Raw genomic sequence first — 26,110 nt, forward strand, 5'->3', positions numbered from 1 at the left:
TAACCTCACTTTCAGGTATAGCGGTATGATTTTTTTTATGAGACAAGTGCTTGTTACCATCCACAAGAACTTGCGGTCATCCGGTGTTCAGTACTTCGGTACTTCAATTTTCAGAAGCCTTGCCAATAAACTTCTTCCTTTTAACAACATATCGTATCAGTTATTTTTTGATGTAGTTACCTGCAGGTTCACTACTGAAAATGGATGTGCAATGCGAAACAATGAAGTCATCAGACGGTTTTGGAGGACTGGAAAGCAGTTATTTAAGGGGAAATTTTAAAGATTTATAGATATAAGAAGATGGGCTATGAGTTCGAATGAGACAACTTTCAATCAAAGTAACAATTTGTTAAAAGTAAACCATTATAGATCAAAGTACGGCCTTAAAGACACGGAGTCTTGGCTCACACCGAACAACACGCTATATAGAACCCCCCAAAATACTAGTGTTAAACCATTCAAACAGGAAAGCCAACGGTCTAATTTGTATAAAAAAAGAGATTCAAAAGTACAGGTCAGATTTTGTCGAATCATTCTGAACGAGTACAGTATGATTCATCTTTGGCACAAGTTAGTTTCATTGTTACCAATAAAGGAAGTATTCCATGCGTGTGTTGGGAGAATATCGAATATATATTGTTTCGATGCGTTCATTAAGAAATTTAATAGATGTTATATATGTGAACAATAATTTTAATACTTAGCTATTCAATTACGACATTGATTATGAAACCCTTATTTGATTACTTTTGCTTCCAAAACCAATTAAGAAACTTGAAAGATGTTACCAAAAACAATTTGAATTTAAGCAATGGCCTTAAAACTGCGTATTCAACAGGGGTCAGACCTATAATCTGACAGTCCCATATTCCGACAGTCCTGTAGTCCGACAGTCCTTTAATCCGACAGCCCGATAGTCCGACAGTTCTTTAATCCGACAGCTCGATAGTCCGACGCGCGCTCACTTGTCTCTGAAATATATGCCTATATAGTCATGGAACGTTTGTAAATTGATATATTTCTTCACACAGGAAATTATCAAATCAGTCAGTATGACGTCTTGTACAGGGCCGCACTGATCCCATACGAACCAGAGGAACTTTCGCACCCTACACGTTCGCACCAAAAAGTCCGATCACACCCTACACGTTTGGTTTTGTTTCTTTATGAAACAATGAAAAACAAATATTTATAGCAATACATTAACCAAAACTCGATTTTTTTTCGTTGTTTCATAATAAATTAACGTTCTGAAAACGTTTTTTTTTGTGTTGAATACATGTTTAATCATGTTTTGATTAGTGCATTTTATATATTTTTTCCATTGGAAGCACAGCGATTTATATTGCCATGCAAGAGCAGTGATGAGGTATTATTTTGATGACAGAAAAAATGACGCAATTTATTAAGATTTCATGAAATATGAAACATCTTCTGAAAGTGTTACTGCATCTTGAAAATATGAGATAATGACACTATTTCTATTTTATCAAAACTTATTGCTCTTTTAAGAACAAGAGAAAAGATAAAACAAAAATATTTATTGCTTATATGTAATTCAATCCGATGTAGTCGTTTCTTATCTTCTATTCTCGTTCAATAATGTTAAGTTCTGAAATATGAAAAAGTTAATTGTAAATAAAATAGTTATGGTACTAGTAAGTTGTTGTTATATTCGTTCAACTTTCAAAATATTTTAAAATATTAAATAGATATCTTATAAAGTAAAAGAAATATCAAAGGTAATCATACCTATACAAACCATATCTTCTTAATTTTATTGTCGAGCCTGCGACTTTTGTCGCAGAAAGCTCGACATAGGGATAGTGATCCGGCGGCGGCGGCGGCGTTAGCTAATTTCTTAAAAGCTTTATATTTTAGAAGGTGGAAGACCTGGATGCTTCATACTTTGTATATAGTTGCCTTATGTTACGAAGTTTTCGTCAGTCACATGTCCAATGTCCTTGACCTCATTTTCATGGTTCAGTGACTACTTGAAAAAAAGTTAAGATTTTTTGTATTGTTAAATTCTCTCTTATTATAAGTAATAGGATAACTATATTTGGTATGTGCGTACCTTGCAAGGTCCTAATACCCGTCAGACAGTTTTCACTTGACCTCGACCTCATTTCATGGATCAGTGAACAAGGTTAAGTTTTGGTGGTCAAGTCCATATCTCAGATACTATAAGCAATAGGTCTAGTATATTCGGTGTATGGAAGGACTGTAAGGTGTACATGTCCAACTGGCAGGTGTCATCTGACCTTGACCTCATTTTCATGGTTCAGTGGTTATAGTTAAGTTTTTGTGTTTTTGTCTGTTTTTCATATACTGTATATATGCAATAGGTCTACTATATTTGGTGTATGGAATGATTGTAAGGTGTACATGTCTAGCTGGTAGGTGTCGTCTGACCTTGACCTCATTTTCATGGTTCAGTGGTCAAAGTTAAGTTTTTGAATTTTGGTCTTTTTATCTAATACTATATGCAATAAGTCAACTATATTTGGTGTATAGAAATATTTTATGATCTATATGTCAGTCGCTCAGATTTAATTTGACCTTGACCTCGTTTTCACAGTTCATTGCTCAGTGTTAAGTTTTTGTGTTTTGGTCTGTTTTTCTTAAACTATAAGCAATATATCTGTTGTATGGAAGAATTGTTAGCTGTACATGTCTGCCTGGCATGGTTCATCTGACCTTGACCTCATTTTCATGGTTCATTGGTCAATTTTTAGTTTTCTGGGTTAATGTTAAGTTTATGTGACAGTTGTAATAAAGCTTTATATTTAGGACTATCAACATAATATCAATGATTAGTAAAGAAGGCGAGACATTTCAGCGTGTGCACTCTTGTTTTAATAGGTTGTTAGTGGCTTTTAACTACCTGTCAGTAACTGCGAGTACTCTAAGATCTGTACTTAGTTTCCTTTTGTTGTTGGAATATACAAGTACGGCCACTTCCACCCTGTGTTTTAGTTAGATGTATTTTTATTTGTATCCATCTGATGAGCTAAACCTTTTTCAACTGATTTTTATAGTTCGTTCTTATGTTGTACTGTTACACCACTGTTCCAGGTTAGGGGAGGGTTGGGATCTCGTGAACATGTTTAACCCAGCCACATTCTGTATGTATGTGCCTGTCCAAAGTCAGGAGCCTGTAATTCAGTGGTTGTCGGTTGTTGGTGTGTTACATATTTGTTTTTCGTTCATTTTTTTTGTACATAAATTATGCCTTTAGTTTTCTCGTTTGAATTGTTTTAACATTTGTCATTTCGGGACCTTTCATAGCTGACTATGCGGTATGGGCTTTGCTCATTGTTGAAGGCCGTACGGTGACCTATAGCTGTTAATTTCTGTGTCATCTCTTGTGGAGAGTTGTCTCATTGGCAATCATACCACATCTTCTTTTTATACGCCCGTCAAAATTTTGACGGGACGTATTATGGTATACAAATGTCCGGCGTCCGTCTGTCCATCTTCCGGCGTAAGTTTTCGTTCTTTCTTGCTGTGTGGAAAAAAAATCTCAAACAAGAAAAATTGTTCCAAAGTTTTTATAATCTATTGTTCATGAACAATGTAAAATGCTTTTTTTAAAGGCGATTTATTTATCAAAGACAAACTATGAATCGTATAAATGAGCTTTGATTTAGGGACGACATCAAAAGATCAATGTAAGATAAAAAAAAAAAACTTAATTCAAATATTTGGGGGTGGGGTAAAAAGTGCTGCAAGTTTTGTTTATTTGACATCGATTTTACATATATCTGTATTGGTCAATCAACTTGATTTTTCCCAAATTAAGTTAAGAGGGGGTTGGGGTCAGTGAAAAAACTATGTGAATTAAGTTTGTTTATACTACATTGAACTTTTGGTGTCGTCCCTTATTGTCCTGTGATTTTTTATCCATGACTTAATTCAGGCAAATTTTTTGCCTTTCTTGCACTGTTAAAAATAAGGACAGAGGGATATCAGATATAAATACTGTTAGTATTAAATCGCACTGATAGCAGTTACAAAATTTTAGATAAGTGAAAATAAGTTGAAATATGAAAGAAAACTTTCAAATAAGTATTACTCCTAATCACACATACATTGTAAAAGGGAGACCCACTATAAAAGCGCTTGCGACCTAACTCACTTCATGATGATGTCTTTAGTTGTTGCAATTGATAAATCTTCACTTATCAATCAGAGAGAGAGAGCTCTACTTATCAATATCAATAAAAATATATTTTAACTGTTGAATGACTTATTCTTCAATTATTTAGTCTTAGAATTTATATCTTTAATTTTCACCAATTGTCTAAATTTGATTTATTGAACCTTTTTGTCTGCCTACGCCTGACCTAACTAAAGATGATTGAGATATGTTTAGCCGTTTTTACATAAAACATTTAAAAAATTAAAAACATCTAGCTTGTAAGTTATTTCTTCAAAGACATATATAGCATCATTTTAAAGCAAACTTATTTGTCCAAGGCATAAATGAATGATTGTACTGAAATGAATGAATATATATAGCCTATTGTTAGAATGCTGGACAAACTTCTGTTTGCTGGTGTTTATATGTTTATAAAAACACAGCTGGTATTATGCCATATAATTTCATTACTAATAGTGATTAAAATGCGTAATCTACGGTTCGGTACCAATTTCTCCGTCAGTGCTAATGAAAATATTAAATTTTTTGGTAACAAGGATGTCATATAACCTCCTAGATGGTATTTTTTAAGATATATGAACATCAAAACTCATGAGATACGTTTTATGAGTGTTTGTTAAAAAAATGTCACTCAAGATCAATTAACAAAAATTATGGATTTTTTTCCTAATTTTTCAAAATAATTTCCCCTTTGTACATTGATTTATAATCTCGACGCGGTTTTGATCTCAATAAAATAGCCCTTTTAAAGACCACTAACTCAAGTATCGTAATTTATATCTCCCGTGAAGACGCGAATTAATTTTTATCAGAGACATGTCTCTGTTGTATTTAACAAGATTAGTAAATGCAACGACGTCTATTGGAAGGAGTTAAGAGTTGTCGTTAATTATCTACTGTCCAATTTAAACAGATTGGGTTATCTCGCTTGGAAATGTGACATATTCTTGCACATGATTAGAGAGCATGTATACGTAGAATAAAATTCATAAAAAGGTGAATAAAAAAATAAAGAAATAACAATTTTAGAAAAAAAAAATTTGACAAAAGAAAACTGGATTGCTTAAATTAGAACTGGTATTTTTAATTCTGCAGTACTTGTTAATTGCATTAATTTATGTCACATGTTTTTGACGGCTGATCATCAATCCCAAATAATGATTTGGTCCGATAATTTTTGAATTAACAGCTGTTTGACAGTTAAAACATCAAATTCTGATCTTTTATAGTGATAACCAGAAAAAGGTTGCATTTCCTGATAACGTCACAGATATACATTTAAAAGCTATATTATTTGATGATCTCCTAAAAAAAGATGTCACTTTCGATCCAAATGTCAAGATTTTGCTTTGATTTTTTTTTTCTTTTTGCTCTTATACTTATGTTTTAGAAGTCATTTACTACCTTTATAAAATACAAAGAACCGATTTAAGAGTACCCTAAGTTACTGTTCAAAGCCAGAACAACTAATAAATAATCATGTTATCCCAGACTAAACTCTCAATCAGTATACACATCCAATGGATTTAATGTAAAGACAGCATAAACAGTATGGAAAAGCATGACATTGTGCAATGCCAAAATTAAAATGATATCAACGGGATGTAGGACCTTACTTTTTCGTGAACGTTTAGATACATATATTAAGTTATGTTTTAATTTATCAAAAACAAAATCAATGCTTGAACCGATAAAAACAAAATTTAAAGATAATATATATAGTTCTATTATAAAAGAAAGGCGAAAGTGATCAAATTAGGGATAGGTCGAAAACGAACTGCAGCCAATGCAATGACAAAAAAAACCAACTAAAGACAAACAATAGTATACAAAGTCAAACTCATAAGTCCATATCTGATAATGCCGTGGCAAAAAAACACGAAAAACGACAAAAAGACAAACAACAGACTACAAAAAACAACATAGAAAACTATATAAAGACTAAAGCAACACGAACCACACCAAAAAACCGGAGTTTATCTCAAGTGCTTGTAAAAGAAGTTTAGTAACGGAAGTATTACGTTCATTTAAATTTGAAAGGTCACTATAAGAATTCACATATCAAATCAACTCATCGTGACAACTTTACATTTCAATAGAAGAGGGTCCAGATGGAGGTCCTTAATTTCTGTGTTACTTATTTTTTTAGATAATGTTTCTCTATTCTTTATATTTTTGTGCATTATTCTTTATTTCTTTTATATTTTAGCCCCCCATTATTCTATATTCTATATTTTTTGCCCTATGATTGTCTTTTCTTTATTTATTTGGTCAATTGTTTTGCAGATTTGACCCATTATTCTCTATTCTGTAAACCCTATCCAGACCCTCATAGAAGAAGCAAAAGGAATATCATCATCAAGAGAAGCAGAGGCGCCCGGGATTTAGGGGGGCCCAGGGGGCCCGGGCCCCCCTTTTGTGGGAAAAATTTGGTTGATTATATAGGGAATCACTGAAGCATGACTGGAGCGGGTCTCCTCTTAGGCATGCAGTCAGTGGGCCCCCACTTATGAAAATTTCTGGATCCGCCACTGAGAAGGAAAATTAATCACAGGAAGAGAAAAGTAGTTTCTTTGTATAATTTTTATATGAACCTAAGAAATTCTAATATTAAGGTATAGAAATAACAACAATCCCTTTCAAAGTTAGATTTGGTGAGGTATAGAAGAAAAAAAAACATCAATGGCACAATAAATAATCAAAGACCCAGGACAAGGATGTGAACAACGTCCCACAAGGTTCAGTACTCGGACCCAGTTTGTTCCTCTTCTACATAAACGACATGTCAGAAGGTATTCGCTCAAGGGTTAGACTCTTTGTCGACGATATCATAGTATATATTACCATAGCATCAAATTCAGACAGTGACAACCTACAAGCCGATGTCAACAAACTGGCAATATGGACCAGAAACAAAATGGAAAATGGCCTTTCATCCCGATAAATGCAATGTACTGAACAATTCCAGAAAACGCAAACCTATGCGAGAGAGTACACAATGCATGGCCATGCACAACCTTCAATCTGTAAAATCTGCTAAATATCTAGGTTGTACCATCAGTTCAGACTTGAAATGGAACTAACACATCAAAACATCTGTAATTTGGCAGACAGGACCCGGGCAGATTGCATTTCTGAAACGGAACTTAAATATTAACAATACCACCATAAGGGAAACTGCATACAAATCCCTAGTTAGACCAACCTTGGAGTATACCTGCACAGTCTGGGACCCTTTCCAGCAGAACAAAAAAAAACGGCTTGAAATGGTATAAAGAAGGGCAGCAAGATACTTCACTAACAGATATCACAGCACCTCGTCTGTTGGTGACATGCTTACCTAACTCGAAATGAAAACCCTTGAAGATCGTAGGAAAGCATCAAGACTGTCAATCATGTACAAACTTGAAAAACGGGATGGTAATGTTGATACAGAAAACACTCTCACTCCACCAGACAGACTATCCCGTAACATACACATCAACGGTTTCCAAGTATCATCGTGTAGAACAGAAGTGAGGAAAGAATCCAAGAACAATAAGAGACTAAAACGCACTACCATTTACCGCCACAAGTGCAGGTTGTCTTGAATGTTTCTAGACTCGCCTACATAAGACGATCTAGACCACCAACGTCCGTTCATTATTTTTTTAACCACACTGTATATAGAATGTATAGCACATATCCCTCTTTTGTTTTCTCTAAAATATTAACATGCGCATACAAAAGTGGCAAAATAATCAGTTTATTGGTGGTGCATGGTCGCGTAATGGTAGAAGTAGAAGTAGAATCGACACTATTAAAATTCTCCATATTACAAAACAAACTAACATTTATTTTGTATTTACATTGTATCATAGATCAAATTTATTTGTTCAGTGTATGTTCACTGGTGTTAATATGTCTTTTGGTTGAGTTAAGCCATTTCAATTGATATTTTATAGTGTGTCTTTCTATGTTGTGATGTTACACTATTGTTTCAGATAAGGATGAAGGTTTGGTACCATTAAAACGTTTAAACCCGCTGCAATTGTTTGCACCTATCCTAAGTCAGGAATCAGATGTTCAGTAGTTGTCGTTTGTTGATGTGGTTCATAAGTGTTTCTCGTTTCTCGTTTTTTATATAGATTAAACCGTTGGTTTTCCCGTTTGAATGGTTTTACACTAGTAATTTTTTGGGCCCTTTTTATCTTGTTGTTCGGTGTGAGCCAATGCTCCGTGTTGAAGACCGTACTTTGACCTGTATTGGTTTACTTTTATAAATTTTGACTTGGATGGAGAGTTGTCTCATTGGCACTCATACCACATCTTCTTATATCTAAAAACAAAACAATTGAATATGACATAAGACAATCACTGACGATGTTCCCGAATTGGGACAGGCTAATGAACATGTGGCCACTGTGTCAAACTTACTCTTTTTTAGATCTCAATTCTTCCCCTTCAAGCTTCAGGTTAAACTCGATGTGAGAATGACACGCTTTTTGTGGATGTGGTATATAGGGGTAATTAATCAGATGGGGGTGTGGGATAAAGCGGGTAAAAAAGGTGTTGATGTTGGATATAGGGGATACAAAGTGGTTTCTGGGAAAAAGGAGGAAAAAAGTGGGAAGTGAGAAAAATAGCATAAAAAGGCTGGATTTGCGAAATTAGCGCGCCCGTGTCACCTCCTCTCCTTGGTCAGTGGAATAACAAAGGTCACATATAAACGAATGTACAATAAAAAAATCTCTAGTTAATCTCGGCTCTCGCTTATTGTACTATCTTGATAAAAACTGATAGCCGACTGGCAAAAAATCCAGATTATGAATTAAACGAACTATTTTGTATTCTTAGTTTCGTGTTCAGTGTGATATGGCATTGATCATAAGGATCGGCAAGTGAACTCAACTCTGGTTTTGTTTTTATTGGATTTGTTCAAAACAGTTTGCTTTCGTTTGCTTTTATTTTAATTGTCACATGATGATATGCAATTTTTAGTTTAATTTTACTTTTCTCCTTTACCCCTTACTGTCTGTTTAGTTGTGTTCTCGTGCGTATGTTTAATGATTGAAAACCCGTGTTTCATATCGTATCCATTCCGTCAATTCTATGTTTCCACATTTAGTTTATTTCGACAAGATCCGGGATAGAAAAATTGGAAAGTTGCAATATTTCTAAATCTGTCATTGACGCATCTTTCATATTTACCACACATAAAACAGATCATAATGGCAGAAGCACCAGAAGAAATATCACCAGAGCAGACAGAAAAAATAATCCAATTTCAGGTTAACGAAGTGACATAAAACCTCTAAATTTGACTGATGCTGATCAGGTCCATTTCAAAACAACTGCGTCATCACAATCATTTCTAGAAAAACTTATCCGTATTAGTTGAATAATTATATATACTTAATAACTTCAAATATTTCAATTTTGCACACAGTATAATGAATTGAGGACCAGGTGTCTAAACTAGTAAAAAGTTCTGTTTCAAGTATCATGAGTATTGACCTTTCTTCTGTTTCTTCTTTACTAGATAAATAAACAGTGATTTTGCTAGCGCTCGTCATTTTCGTCATTTACGAAACGGTTTTCAAAATGACGAAAGTATTCCAAATCAATTTCGTCACTTAAATTTGGAAAGAGTAAAAATATTTTCGCATGAATATACTATAATTCTACCTGTCTTATTGTTTCTGACAAGTTTATGACCCTCAGCTAATTAACATTTACAACAGGTGTTATAAGTTGTGATTACAGATAATCCGCTTATCGCCATCTGATGGGTCACTAATCCGTTAATCATTTATCAACCTCATAATTGATCATCATAATTATTTTCCCCAGTAAAATCAGTCAGTCGGCATTTCAATTTCAATATTTATCAAACGAGCATAATTTGCAGTTTGTTTGTCGTAGTTTCGTCATTTGAGTTTTCCCTCGAACAGTTCGCATTTTAATTTCAATATTTCCCAAACGATCACAATTTGCAGTTCGCTTATCGTAGTTTCGTCAAATGAACGTATTTTCGTCATATTTGATATAACTTTTAATCAAAAACTTTCGACAATTTCGATTAAAAAGATAGAACTTTATTCATAACATTCAGAAATGTTTACGCGAGTCAAACAGGTGCTTCCTTTACGATGAACTGCGCATGCGCGAAATTATTATTATGAATTTAAAGACACTAAAACGTAAAATACGAAATAATTAAGTATCAAACTAAACAAGAGAGACAAATATAGTTCTTATTTAGCAAATTTAAATTAAAAAAGATAATTTACTGCCTTTTTAAACACAAACCAATCCGTAGATGAATCCGGATTCATTCTGAATTTATTATCCACTTGTCACTTCCCGTTCTCATTTCATTTGGATCTATTCATGATAAATTTACAATTTAAAGTCATTAAAATTGTTCCAATAAGGATTTGTACAAATCCTTGGTTCCAACTTTATAGAATTAATTCTAAATATCGCTTTAAAACGTTTTTAAGGATAATGAGTATGAATAATGCAGTGAAATAGTCCTTACAAGTTCATTTATGCTGTGATTCCTTGCTTAAAAAAAATGGATCCCAACTTTTGCTGATAAGGAATGTACCCTGAAACTAACTGAAGTGAAATTGTGAACTAGATTTCTACATTTTATATCCTAATCTTTGTATTTAAGTGCCACATCAGTCAAATCATGCAGTAACTGCCTAGTATGCCTAAGTCCTACACAGTCTGACAAAGATGTAAATATAGTAATATACATCCTAGGTCCCTTGCTGCTACCCAAAATAAGGTTGATTTTCGTCCCGCGCAAAAGTGACTAAAGCCCTCAAAATCCTAGCTTAAACCCTGAATAAATAAAAAATAAGTAAGCTTTAATTAGAGTTGGCAGAGTATACAAGCAATGACATAACATAAGCTCTAATGAGCTTTTAACTGACATAAAGGTATCCAGTTGTCCATCAACTTTTGATGAATACTATCACTATATATATATAGCTAATTGCTGGGAATGCATGGGATTAGTACAAATATTCACATATATTTAACATAATTTTATTGTGACAGAATCTGATTATCCAGAGCAGTAATTGGGTTACAGCTCGATTTGACTTCTTTAACTGGGGGTTAAAAGTGTTTCCTGCAGCTTTTGAAAAGCATGAAAAGCGCAGGGTAATTTTGTTCTTTGAGGGCACCCTTAGCACGATTGGCTACGCTTTGAGGGCACCCTTTGTGTGATGGACTACACTTTACATAGATATAAAGGCAATGTTATGGATAGGGATTTAACATGTTTAATTAGATATACCATTGATTCATATTTACTGGTAAAAAAATAAAGATGTGTATATCAGGTTATTAATTTAATTCCTTAAGCTTTTTGCAATAATATTATCACTTCTAGACTCAGCTAATAGAATAGTAATCTTGATGGTGAAACTGCCTCATCAATAACACCAGTTTTACACTTTGATACTTAATCACTGCGGCTGATTGACTCTATATAGCCAAGGATGTGTTGTGAACAATGGTGAAAGTGTCAAGACTTGTATGACAAGGAGCATATTGCATTGCTTTTTAGCTTCACAAAAGAATTAGTGCCAAATACCTTTTGGATGTGACATGTTTATACCAATCAAAGCTATAATTACCCTGGGACTATTATACAATATATTATTTCCCAGAATTACCTTAGCTCATAACTGTACAAAACTTTTAAGGCTATTAATCCTTTTCACCCATTTAATTCTGTAATTTTTTGTCTATTGAAAGGTACTAATCAAAACAATATCAGCTATTCTTTTAACTTCATTTTATTTAGATAACAACTGTAAAAAAAGCAGTCGTAAATTCACACCCATTCTGTCATCTCGACCAAGTTGAAAAGTTAAAGTGGTCAAACTTAAAATGAAAATATAAACAAACAGCTGATTGTTTACGTTATGTTCATCCCATGCATCGTGAAATTATTATAACTCAAAAGATCACCTGGTTCCCTTTTAAATTGTCTACATTTTAAATTTGTAGAGGTACAAAGTGTGATGATGTTCAATCATGAACCGTATTTGTACTGAGTCGCTTCAAAAATGTTCAACATGTTCAACATAATAACGAAATTCAATAGAATGTCGGCCAGTAAAATTTTGATTTCGTTCAAAGGGAAATAACTCGAAATGGTCTTGCTAAAATATGAATCGCAGAACCGATCTTAAATTAAGGCAGGGTGTTATAAAATACAATGGAAAAAGGGCATGGCGCCAAATTTTTTTTCCAAAAAAAGGGCAGGGTGCCATACCATGCCAAAACCTCCTGTAAGAAACACTAGTTAACCCCTACTTCAATCACACATGCTGCATTGTACATCACAATTTATTGGTGGGTGTGTAAAAATTGTCAACCTTTGTGTAAATTCTGTTTCCAAAAGCAGGGATCTCTATGACCTGTTTTATGATGGTGCACCGCCATCATTAAAATTTCTTCCGCCATTGTCAAATGATCCCAGCCATCTTTAAATTATCTTCCGCCATTGTCAAAATGTGTTTTTTCGTTCTCGCTAGCCCCCGCCATTTTTGTTAGCAATTATAATCAATTACATGTAATTGCATACCCCGTAACCCTTAGGCTTATTGTATAATTTGTATTATAATCCAAAGATCTAAAAGCCCTGAGGGATATCCGACAGAAGATCGCTAATCACTTGTACAGGTAGATCAACACACCTGACGAGATCACTTGATCAAGATAGACAATTGATTGCATTATTTAATTAAGTTTCAGCAAATGCTAATGAAAATTGAGATTAAAAAGTAAATTTTAAATCCAGTTACAAAGAAAAAGTTTAACAAGTTGAACATGTGCTTTTATATTGACTTACGCAATCGGCATCCCCCTTTTAAAAGAGTTTAAAATAAGACGTAAAACAGAACATAATTTCATGCCAAATAACACGAGTATAGCAATTATCGATAATACAGTATTGAATCAATTTAAAAGTTTAAACAGTCAGGGGACTTATTGAAATAAGTGATTTTTAAATCACTTATTTAAGTAGCAAATTCAAAGTTTTGTCACAAATTGTGGTTTTGTAGTTTTACCAAAATTTTAAACACATAGCTTTAAATAATATCTTTTCATTAGTAAAATTGAAAAAAATGAACTTTTTGCCTCTTTTAAGCATCAAGGTTTATGCCTTTGATGCAATCATTTAGCTGCAAATTCTATTTTACTTGAAAAAATGCTATAAAAATGGCTTTACATAATGAACTGATACTTTCTCAACAGATTTTTCCCAGCAGTGGGAGTATTTTTCCTGTAAAATTCAAGGTTTCATCTTATAGATTATGTAATAAAATTCTACTGTTCGCGATAAAAATTTCACTGTTCGGGGGTGTTGAAATTAGTGGGGGTTATTAAAATAATGATACTTAAAGAAGTGATTTTTTGGAAGGAAATTGAGGTATGATACTTGAACAAGTGATTTTTATGTCATTATCCTAGATTTAGTACAAGGTCATCACCTGACATGACCCGGTCATCCTATCAACACAGATGTTGGTTCTGATAATTTTACCAACATAATTAGTTCCTGGATCATTAGTATTCTATATTTAAAGCTACAATAAAATTAAATCACTTAGTCTAGTGATTAATTTGTACTACTTAAATAGGTGATTATTAAAGAAAGACAACTCTTACTTCCAACTTTTATGTACATAATGTTACTTGAATCAGTGATTGAGAAAATCACTCATTTAAGTAAGTCCCCTGACTGTTAAAAGTAAATTTTTTATGTATGAATATTAACTGATTAACTGCCAAATGACTGCAACTTGACAATCTGAAGAAATTTCGTATTGTAATTCCGAATTCATTTTGTAGTTTACTATCAAATTGATACATCTGGTTTGAATTCAGAATCAAAAGATGCATGTTGCACAGTATATTACTACGAGATTTGCAATTTAAAGTCATTAAAACCTTTTGAGTTGTAAATGTTTGCCCTCCAAATCTTTCTTCAACGTTTCACAAAACAGGTACGAAACTTCTTGTTGTTGATGCTGCAAATCGTCGATACCGGTTCATGACTTTTGAATTTGACAGATTTTTAAGCCATTTACAATTACCAAAACAGCAAGAAAACGACTTCAGAACCTCAAGGACAGCTTGTGGTCATTCTTGACTAAGGGGTAGCCATGCAGGCTTGACATTGGAATTGTTACAAATGACAATTAATGTAAAATTTTATTATATTGGTTATTCTATAATGAAATAAACATAATAAGCAATATATCATTCTGTTCACCATTCCTTAAATGGAAATGGGGGAATGAAATATTTTCGATCACGCCACACCGTATACCCTGTGTTTTGTTATGGATAAAATTCCTCCATCAGTTAAATTTTCATCCATGGAGATCGCTGCAAAAGCTTTTATTATCTACAACAGTAACATGCTGATTAGAATACAAATACTGTTTTTTGTTTCACTTTCTAATGCAATATTACAGGAATGTACCAATGTCAAATCTTAAGTGAGCTATAAAAGGCATCAGTAATGTATGACAGAATGTTATGAATGTAGCGGTGTATAACGTGTTTGTGAGCCCTCAAACTATTATGGGACAGTAATGTACAAATGTAACAAACAACACATCAAAAGACATACTGTAAACAGCAGTAAGCTAAGGCTTGACTCATTAGATCAGTACAAAAACCATTTCATTTTGATTCTCATACATAATGAATAAACAGGAAGATGTAGAACACATGTTTTTTTACAGCTCAGGCTTTGGAAAAGACACAGGTCCAGCATCCAAAACCAGTAAACCACATGTCAAACTAGAAAATCAGAAAATCAAAAGTCCTTTGAAATTTTTGGGGGATTTTTAATGATATAATTAATATTATAAATCGATCAATAAATTTTCTTCAGACTATTGTATACTATATTGTAATTGTCAATAAGATCCTTCATCCAACCAACCAATCAACGCCTTTGCAAACTCTGTAGGCGGGTCATAGATATTAATGGTTGCTTATGTTTTATTTATAGGACATGACAGGAATAGAAGATCTAGAGAGATGTCAACAGATTTTACAACAGCATGAGTGGAATATTGAGGTTTGTATTATGAATAAAAGGTGATATGGTTGACTAAGTTTGAATTTGCTTGGTGGTGTGATGCATGGCATAGCAAGAGACGCTTACCTTGTCCTACCATTGGAGAGATATTTTTAGAGTCATCATCAATCATAAGTATTCACTGCAAAATTCAAATTTGAATTTTTCTTGAATCACCTTTTGCAGATTTGTTTAGCCTTAATTTTGGGTGTTACTTGAATTACAGGTTCATGTTCAATTTATGTATATTTGTATTAGTCATGTTAGTACACTACAGCTCGGGTAGATTTTGCTTTGTCCACCGGCCCACCATGGGAGTGGGCACCGGGTGGGCAAAATTTGTACCTTGTCCACTCTGCCCACCTGTAGGAGTGGGCATTCAATTTCTTTTGTTTCATCTAAAGACTTGCAAGTACAATGAAGTACAATCACTTGAAAAAAGCAGATAAGCATTTGTAATCAATATTTTTACAAAAAAAAGATTATAGCTAGAGTGGGCACGGGTGGACTGCCCACGGTGGGCCAGTGGAAAAAGCAAAATCCACACGGGCTGTTGTGTACATAATTATGATTATTCATTTTATTTGTGACATGAAAGTTGGCACATATAGGATGATGTTTCACATTTCCTAAAATAGTATGGTGGTACTGGTAAATTTTGTTTGTTTTTTGGAATATTTATTATGTTTGTTTCTTTATCCTCCATGTTAAATAATGAGCTATATTTTTTTTAATAAAGAATTTTATTATTTCAGTTACTGACAGTAAGACAACAAGAACAAAACTATTTATATTTCAGGGGTTCAAATTTTCTTTAAATAATGATAGGTTAAGAACCATTTGAATTTTTAAGTAAATGGTCCTCCTTTAGAAAGTCTACTAAAGGTCCTGTTTTAACGTCAGTGTAAAGAATGGGAGGCCCTTGACCAGGGGTTCAAATTTGCTTAAGATAATGAAAGGTCCAGGACCTTTGAAATTTTAAGTGAAAGGTCCTCCAAAAGAAACCAGTGGTTGTGTATAAAGCATCTGTATAGAATGGTAGGTCCTTGACTTTTGTAATTTAAGAATGAAAAGTCCCCTCCTAGAAAAGACTGCTCCTGGACTTAGGACCCACACTAATTTGAATCCCTGCTTGACTAATGTAATTCAAAAATGAAAAGACCGATCTCAGACCCACACTAGTTTAAACTCCTGTATTTCAATGATATCTTTAAATGAAATTATCACAAACTAATAGATCCATTAAGTCAAAAAGGGGTTCATCTTTAACTGGCAGTGCCAAATTTGTATTCCATAATAGATTAAAAGAAAAACAGGAATTACCAAAACTATATATTAAGCAATACAAAAGACTGCATCAACAACCAAGCACTCCGGCTTCCTCCACCAATAAAAACTGACCACCACGAAATAGCACAATAGTAATGAAAGTGGTGTTAAATACCAATCAATCAATCATGATTTTCACAGCATTATATTTTCTTTTGGTTCACCCTCATGTGTGACATAATCCTAATGCCTTCACTGTTTTGTGAACCAAATTCAGCCATGATGTTTACAAACATATTGTATCATTGTATGTAATTACCAAATCAAATAAGCATTGTTCAAGATATCAGTGAAAGGTGCAGGAAAATTGTTAACCTTTTATGGTGTTTTCAAAATTATTTTAATACTGCGTTATGTATTTTTATCTCCATCCAAATGAAAATTCGGGTAATATTTTTAGGAGTAAAAAGTTTTTTTTTTATGCATGATATATGAACAGATTTTTATTAATGTAAATATAGTTGTAGGTACTGTAAGTCAAGCTTTGAATTAAACCATTCCAAGTCAATACAGGTCGTAAGTCAAGCTCTGAATTAAACCATTCCAAGTCAACACGGGTTGTAAATCAATTTAGCAGAGAGAATTGATACTCAGATACAAACATCAAATTCCAAACTGGAAAAAAAACTAAAACACATAATGACAAATTATGGCATAATCAAGACAATGTTTATACATTTTAGACTGCTGTGCAGGACACGTTTAATGAACAAGAGGGAGTTCCTTCAGTTTATAGTCAACCTCCTCCTGAGCCTCGAACACCACCAGTTAACACTCAACCTTCAGACCAAAGGTCAGTTTGCACTCAGTGTAATTTAAGTGATGACAAATGTCTGCCATTTTGTGCCCTTTTTCACCATCTTTTCAATAAATAATTGATGTAGAATGACATAAAATTAAATGAAAAAGAAATGTCATTTGGCAGACACAAATGAGACAAATATTTCATGAGACACACAAAAATAATGACACACCCTAACCATGGTTGACTACTACCGCATATTGCGCAGACTCAAAGGATTGAGAAAAATAAAGATATAGCAAATTATTAAAAACGATGTATTTTGAAATTCAAGTTCTGCATGATAAATTAGTTTTGTGTAATGTAGTATTCTGTCACATTGATCAAATTGATTGACCAAGAATTTTATGCCCCCACCTAAGGCGAAGGGGGCATTAAGTGTTACCCTTGTCCGTCCTTACATACGTACGTACGTCCCAAAATTGGTTTCTGTTCTCTAACTTTAGTTTGCCTCAACCAAATGTTATGAAACTTATACACAGTGCTTATTTCCATAAATAACCGAATTTGGGTTGCATCACTTTTACAGTTCTCTAGTTATGTCCCTTTATAACTTTTTTGCAAGCAGGGGCATCATCTGTGTCCCATGGACACATTCTCAATTTATTTTTAATTAAATTAGCACATTTTCCTACAAACTTTCATAAACTTTAATTTATAAGGGGAGAAACCTCAGATAATTTGATTTGACAATGACATCCACTGGAATACAGGTTACTTGCTTGGGACAGGCTGGGTTAACCAGGTTTATCAGCGTTCAAAGACACAAAGCACTGATCTAATAATCTGTTAGTACTCACAATTACTAAAAGCTTGTTCATAGCCAAAATGTCAACTAATAGATAAACCATGTTTTCCCAGATTAAACATTAGACCCAGTATTCATTATAATGATTCTTACATTTGTTTTTTTTTATTTCCAGGGTATTTACAGTAGCAAGTAGAAGACCACAAGGAATATTTCAATGGACATATTTTATAATGGCGTTTCCGTTTAGATTTGTTTACACAACTTTTACAGATATTTTAACATTTATTTGTAAGTAGCCAAATGATGGAAGTCTTTAATATTAAACTAAACTAATAGAGGACTTTTATTACAATAGAAAAATTGATATGAAAATCTATATACTAGTGAATCCAAAATCTATCAATTTAGTTTTTCTGTTTTTCGTTCATGTGCAGTAACCCAGACGAGGGAGGCTGCCATGTTGGTTGAATTAGGTAACACTTTCCTGAAATGAGTTTATTCTTGTGTATAAGAACAATCTCATGAAAGAAATTATTTATGATGTTCAAATTTTACAGGACTGTTAGAATTAGAAATGTGACGGAAAGCATCTCAATTATCTCAGGTCATCCTTTCAGCTCACTGTGATCATTTCTGTCTTTACCTGTAATACGACCTCTATTTCTATATTCTATGAAATAAATTTTATTCTTAAGGTTTAAGAACAGAAAGCATTTTGTGTCGTGATTGGTATGCAAAGTTTTAAACCGTGATTTAAAATTTCAAAAGTAGCAATTGTGAAAATTGAAATTAAAAAAAAAATCAAAGTTTACAGTTTATGCATCAGTGCATAAAAAAACCCATGATAATATAACTGCAGATGTACTTCCCTCATTGGTGAAATGTCAATGTATATTTTCTTTTATTTAAGGGGGTTTATTTAGACAAGATCCAAGGAGAAGTAAGTATTATTAGTAAGAGATTTTACATTCCCACAAACATCTTCAGTCGAGGAAAATAGAAAAAAATGCAATGAAAAGAAAGGTATAGAACATATCATGAATAAAGGACAAGCTTAAGATTAAGTAAAAAAAAATGAGATCTGTTTCGATTCATGCAACATGGAAAGTTGTTTCATTGGCAATCATACCACATCTTCTTATATTTATACATGAAAGTTTGTCAGTAAGTATTTTTTTAAATGCAGTTTCTACTTTTGTAGTTTAATAATGAAATGATATGTATGATGGTCATAGAAAAAGGCTATGTGAACCGAATAAATAAAAGGGAATGCATGATGTACATGTATATGATCACTGTGCACAACAAAATAGAATAACTAGAATCTTCGAAAATATTATACTTTAAATTCAGAAATTTTAGTGATGTTTTTATCATTGTGAAAAAAAAAAGATTCACAATTAAAATTAAATACCTTTTGCAGTATTTTCTTAAATTGCAATAACTAGACTTTTGTGTTGATTTTCCAACCATCGAAATAATGAATGAATTTACAGTAATTTGTATTATTATGTGAAGGAGAGTTAACAGTTTACAGACTTTTTTGTTATCATTATAATTTATTTGTACGCAGCATTCACTTAAATCTCAATAATAAAACAAGCTTTCTGCCAATTCTTAAAAAAATCTAAAAAATAAATGCACACAAAAATTTCTGAATTCATAGTAAATGTATATTAGTACAATGAAACGATAAATAAGTGTCTTATAATTCACATAAATATACTTTGATTGACACAGTGTTCAGTAATATATTTACCGGGTATTATGGCTTTGTAATTCCATTATTTATTACCAGATGTAGTAGACCCAGTTGGGGATGTGGTTAGATTTATACAGACATATAATGATTTATATGGACAGGACCATCCAGTATTTTACCAGGGATCATACAGTCAGGTAATAAATATAGCCAAGTCATGAATGTCAATTTTTGTGGTCAATGATTCTGAGATTTTTGGAAGCAATTTTTTGGATCAAAACTAATTTTTAGGGACCTGATTCTGTATTTTTAGCTCACCTGGCCCAAAGGGCCAAGTGAGCTTTTCTCATCACTTGGCGTCCGTCGTCATCGTCCATCGTCATCAATGTCGTTGTCGTTAACTTTTTACATTTTGAACTTCTTCTAGAGAACCACTGCATGGAATGAAACCAAACATGGCATGAATGTTCCTTATGAGAAGCTGACCAAGTGTTGTTACTTTGTAGCTGATCCATCATCAAAGATGGCCGCCAGCAGGGGACTTAGTTTAACATAGGACCCTACAGGAAATACATACAAATGTCTTCTTTTAGAGAACCAGTGACTGGAATGAAACCAAACATGGCATGACTGTTCCTTATGAGGTGCTTACCAAGTGTTGTTACTTTGCAGTCGGTTCATCATCCAAGATGGCCGCCAGCAGGGGACTTAGTTTAACATAGGATCCTAGATGGGAAATACATACAAATGTCTTCTTTTAGAGAACCAGTGAATCGAATGAAACCACACATGGCATGAATGTTCCTTATGAGGTGCTGACCAAGTGTTGTTACTTTGAAGCCGATCCATCATCCAAGATGGCTGACAGTGGGTGAATTTGTTTAACATAGGACCCTAAGGGAAATACATACAAATGTCTTCTTTTAGAGAACCACTGAATGGAATGAAACTTAACATGGCATGAATGTTCCTTATGAGGTGCTTACCAAGTGTTGTTGCTTTGCAGTCGGTTCATCATCCAAGATGGCCGCCAGCGGGGGATGGAATTAGTTTAACATAGGACCTTATGGGAAATACATACAAATGTCTTCTTTTGGAGAGCTACTGAATGGAATGAAACCAAACATGGCATGAATGTTCCTTATGAGGTGCTTACCAAGTGTTGTTACTTGCAGTCGGTCCATCATCCAAGATGGCCGACAGCGAGGGACTTAGTTTAACATAGGACCCTACGGGAAATACATACAGATGTCTTCTTTTAGAAAACCACTGAATGGAATGGAACCAAACATGGCATGAATGTTCCTTATGAGGTGCTGACCAAGTGTTGTTACTTGCAGCTGATCCATCATCCAAGATGGCCGCCTGGGGGGGGGGGGGACTTAGTTTAACATAGGACCCTACAGGAAATACATACAAATGTCTTCTTTTAGAGTACCACTAAATGGAATGAAACCAAACATGGCATGAATGTTCCTTATTAGGTGCTGACCAAGTGTTGCTACTTTGTTGCCGATTTACTGTTCAAGATGGCCACCAGGATATTTTATTAAATAACAGGACCAATATTAAACCAAATTTGGCCTCAATCATTATTTGGGTATCTGTTATGAATTTTATCTATCTTTACAATGATTTCTAAAACCAAAGTAGAGTCAGGTGAGCGACACAGGCTCTTGCGAGCCTCTAGTTTTAATAGGAATTAATTCAAGTTATAATATAAGACTTATTGTCAGCTTCTCAGTCAAAACATTTTAGTTTTATAGTTACCTTTGTCTCCATCCATTGTTATGTGTAATGGGAATGAGAAGGAAAGCTTCTTTTGCCTATAAGTCTGTCTTCAACTACAGGAGAAAAAAACTAATTTGACATCAAAATTCGAATACGTAAAACTTCTCGTTTACTTTGGAGTCATTTATTTTCGTTGGTATCAATTTTCGTGGATTAAGGAAAACTTGTATTTTCGAAGATACATGTATTTGATTTCGTGGTTTTGCCAATCCCTGCATACAAAGCTTATAAAAAATTTGTAATTCGTTGAACATTTGAATTCATGATTCACCTGTACCCACGAAACAAAATTGGTATCCAACGAATAATAACGAATCAACAGTATATCATTAATCAACTATTACTGACTGAGATACCCCTGTTTTAAGTATGAAAAAATAAGAAATTAATGAGAAATGGATATATAAAAATGTCTCACCAAATAAAGCATGATCATATGAAGATTATTTCAACATTTCAGGAAGCTCTGATTTGTAATTCGTCAGAAAAATACGGAGAAAATTCAGCTGAGCTGTAGTGTATTTCTTCTCTTTTTCAGGCTTTAAATGATGCCAAGAGTGAGCTACGATTTTTGTTGGTATATCTCCATGGTGATAACCATCAGGATACACCAGATTTTTGCAGGTTTGTTATCAAATACACATAGGGAAAATTGGTTTACAATTATTCAGGTTAATGATTTTGACTATCAAGATTGTATTTGCATACTTGTACGAATTCGTCCAAAAAATTTGTATGGCTCACTCTCTTTAAAAAAATCCTGGATCGTCTAAAAAACTGTAAATGGTTTTGTTTCTGCATATGCTTTGGTATTATGAAAAACCTTTTTTGTTTCTGTATTGTATTTTTGGCATAAAATCAGCCTTATTTTCTCCAGGTATTCATAAAATCTTCTGTTTAACATAATTTATTGATTTTCTGCTTTCTGTATTGTTAATTGTTAACAATTTTAATCTTGAGACAATGTCAAAATAAAAACCATATTATAAGGTATTACATTTGTTATAACATTTATTTCTTTGTGTAATAAGATATAGTTTGAAGTGAAATTGAGTATTACAAAATTTTTGGTATATTTTATCAGATAAAACTGTTTCAAGCCAGGTACATGGTAGTTTTTTGTTGTTGAAAAATTACTTTCTGGCTCATAAAAATTAAAGAAACTAGCCTGTGAAGCAATTTGTTTTAGTATATGGTCTTCTATATTTTCAGATACACAACAGTTTTATCAATAGAAATAGATTTTATTTTAGCATTCATTTTCCAGAATATCATTTGACCTATATTATTGTCCCCCTCCCGCAACGTGTTGCGTGGGGCATAGAAATACCAGGCTTCTGTCCGTCCCGTCTTGTTAACACTCTCATGTGTACAATTCTTGCCAGATTTTTATGAAACTTATATCATAGCTTTATGATAGCAATGTATTAGATGATTTTGAAAATCAGTGCCGATCACTTATTTAAAAAAAAAGTAAAGCCCCTTTGAAACATTGATTTTATGGAAAATTGCATCATTAGCGCTCTCATGTGTACAATTTTTGCCAGATTTTAATGAAACTTATGTCATAGGTTTTTATTAGCAATGTCTTGGATGATTTCGAAAATCAGTGCCGATCAATTATTTTTAAAAGAGTTGTGCCCCTTGGAAACATTGATTATATGGAAAATTGCATTGTTAGCGCTCTCATGTATACAATTCTTGCCAGATTTTTAGAAAATTTATATTATAGGTTTATATCAGCAATGTCTCAGACAAATTGGAAAATCTGTCCCGATCACTTATTTTTTAAAGAGTTATGGCCCTTGGAAATATTGATTACATGGAAAATTGCATTGTTAGCACTCTGATGTGTACAATTCTTGCTAAAATTTTATGAAATCTATATCATAGGTTTATATCAGCAATGTCTTTTATACTTTTGAAAATAAAAGCTGATCAAATATTTTTAGCAAGTCATCCCCCTTGTAAATATTATAATTATAACGGAAATCGCATTGCATTTGCTCTGAAGTCTTCATTTCTATAAGATATTTATAAATTGTTTTGAAGAACAAACAAAAAATGTGTTGTCCTTGTACCTTGGATAGATAAAATATGTGCAATGCGGGGGACATTGGAACTCTGTTCTTTTATTTATTTTCAGAAATACATTAGGGAATAATGATGTGATAGATTTTATAAATAGCAGTATGTTATTTTGGTCATGTAATACTAACAGTCCTGAAGGATACAGGGGTATGTAGCATATAAAATAAAGGATTTTGGTTGTTTTTTTTTGTGTTTTAACACCACTTTCAGCATTATTGGCTATTTCGTGGAGGCCAATCTTTATTGGTGGAGAAAGCTTAAGTGTCCAGAGAGAACCACAGATCATCTGCAGGAAAAATTGTTATCCTAATCAAATAAGATTGCAGTCAACCCACATGCCACGTTTGAGGTTTGAACTTAAACCTCAGTGTTGACAGGCTAGTGATACAGTAGATGAACTACTTAGACAGATTATAAAATAAGGAGATGTTACATGATTGCCAATGAAACCAAAGGACATGGATGTTAACAACTATATGTCACTGTAGGGCCTCCAAATATAAGCAAAACCTATACCATATAATAAGCTATAAAAGGGCCAGATTCAAATGAGAAAACTATCGGCCTGATTAAAGCTAAAACTATAAACAAAAAATATATACGGTAGACAGCACTAACGTCAAGTACTGAATAATAGGCTCTTGACTTTGGATAGGCTCATAAAGAATGTAGAGGGGTTATCTTGTTTTTGCTCAACACTCCCCCATAACCATATTGCAAACTCTAAATCAATTACAAAGTGAAACTTAAAACAAGGAGAAATATTTTTATGAAGGATTTTTTTCAGAAAGTAAATGTGTTTTGAAACTTACTATGTATTACATAGACTGAGAAAGACTGTTGCTTGCAACACAATGAAAACAGTTCCATTTGTAACACCATTATATGCACTTTTTACAATTTAAGAAAATCTAAAGATCTTGGATTTATTTATTATTGGACAATTAATCTGTGTTTAAAGAACACTATTCTGTGGAGCACTTGGTTTAAAAAAAATGACCCATCGGAAAGAGTCATTTATTTATAAGAATAAAAGGAGAAGTTTTGTTTACCTCAATGAGATAGCTATACAAATACTCTAAAAACAACACTAAAAACCTAAGGACATCTAGAGTTCAGCACAGTCTATTCAATATATAGGTGTCTATTTGATAAGTCAGGTCTAAAAAGCCTCGAATTGAAAAAAAAAATGTGGATACATTGCCCATGCTATGTAAATATATTTGATACCATTCTAATATGTTAACAATATTTCCTACAGGAAAATATTTTTTCTCTATTTCAGTGTCTCGGGCATTAAGAGAGAATACATATCCATTTTTAGCTTTAATAGTTTTACGTCAAAATAAAATGACAGTTGTAGCTAGAATAGAAGGTCCTATTGGTAAGTTTCAGTCATTTTCATCAAAAGCAATAGTAAATGACATACTCCGGATTCAAAATTAGTTGTGGAGTACCAATTTCAAGCGAATTTCCTTAGTATAGGTAAACCATGAATTGAAATTTGTTGCCGACGCACCAGGAAGTAGTAACATCCAACAATGGCCAGGTTGGAAGAGAAGCCTTGCGAAGTGGTAGGAACCATAGGAAGATCGTCCATTTAGATACCCAGCCATTAGAACAATGTCATTTATCATATAAAAGTAAAACGAACTCCATTTACATTGTAAACAAACTTTATTTTTCTATATTTATCTTATCTATTTATAACTCTTTATTGCTACTTTCACTTTTCATTGTTCTCTCACCATGACAACGTCAAATTCAATGTACCACTTTGAGTACTTCAGTAATTAATTTCTGTATTAAAATTGTCCTGATGACGCCTGCCCTGCAGGTGAAACATGTAGACCATAGCAAATAAAATTGCAGACCATTTGAAGTCTTGTTGTCAATTTTGAGTATCATGAATTGAAATGTTAAATTTTTTAATCGGCTTGTATACAGACTTTTACCAAATCACAAAATCAAATATCCATGCGTATACAAGCTTTTCTCAATCCACAAAAATAATTGAATCCACCACATTCTGTTTTTGCTTCCTTTGTTTTTGTCCAAGGTTGTGTGAATGAAAAAAAATTTTGTAAATGTTGTTGATAACTTTGTACATCATAGGAACAACATGATGTTGTATGTTCTGGAGTAACAAGATAATTCCTGAATTGTTTGGCTTTTTGCATACTTAAAAAAATGGATAAAATCTAACAAAAAAGTATTCATTAAGGTTTAACCTGTGCTTAATAGAGTGAGGGTTTAAGGCTGATCTTTGTGTTTGTTTGTCTGTCTGTTTATTATACCCCACGCAACGAGTTGCGAAGGGTATAATGTTTTTGACCCGTCCGTCAGTCCGTCAGTCCTATTTCTTGTCATCG

The 26,110-nt window shown here is 33.2% G+C and overlaps 1 protein-coding gene across 1 annotated transcript in view; it reads left to right on the forward strand.

The window, feature by feature from the left end:
* The first annotated feature begins 9,282 nt into the window (after positions 1 to 9,282).
* Positions 9,283 to 26,110, forward strand: part of LOC127723582 (FAS-associated factor 2-like) — a 30,128-nt gene continuing 13,300 nt past the window's right edge. Inside the window, exons 1-9 of the mRNA XM_052230254.1 lie at positions 9,283 to 9,435; positions 15,204 to 15,272; positions 17,285 to 17,394; positions 18,327 to 18,442; positions 19,065 to 19,094; positions 19,953 to 20,053; positions 22,186 to 22,271; positions 23,794 to 23,885; positions 25,024 to 25,122. Coding sequence (XP_052086214.1) covers positions 9,376 to 9,435; positions 15,204 to 15,272; positions 17,285 to 17,394; positions 18,327 to 18,442; positions 19,065 to 19,094; positions 19,953 to 20,053; positions 22,186 to 22,271; positions 23,794 to 23,885; positions 25,024 to 25,122 — 763 coding nt within the window. The 5' untranslated portion in view covers positions 9,283 to 9,375. The remainder of the gene's footprint in view (positions 9,436 to 15,203; positions 15,273 to 17,284; positions 17,395 to 18,326; positions 18,443 to 19,064; positions 19,095 to 19,952; positions 20,054 to 22,185; positions 22,272 to 23,793; positions 23,886 to 25,023; positions 25,123 to 26,110) is intronic.

The sequence above is a fragment of the Mytilus californianus genome, unplaced genomic scaffold (genome assembly GCF_021869535.1).
Source record: "Mytilus californianus isolate M0D057914Y unplaced genomic scaffold, xbMytCali1.0.p SCAF_13, whole genome shotgun sequence".
NCBI lineage: Eukaryota > Metazoa > Mollusca > Bivalvia > Mytilida > Mytilidae > Mytilus > Mytilus californianus.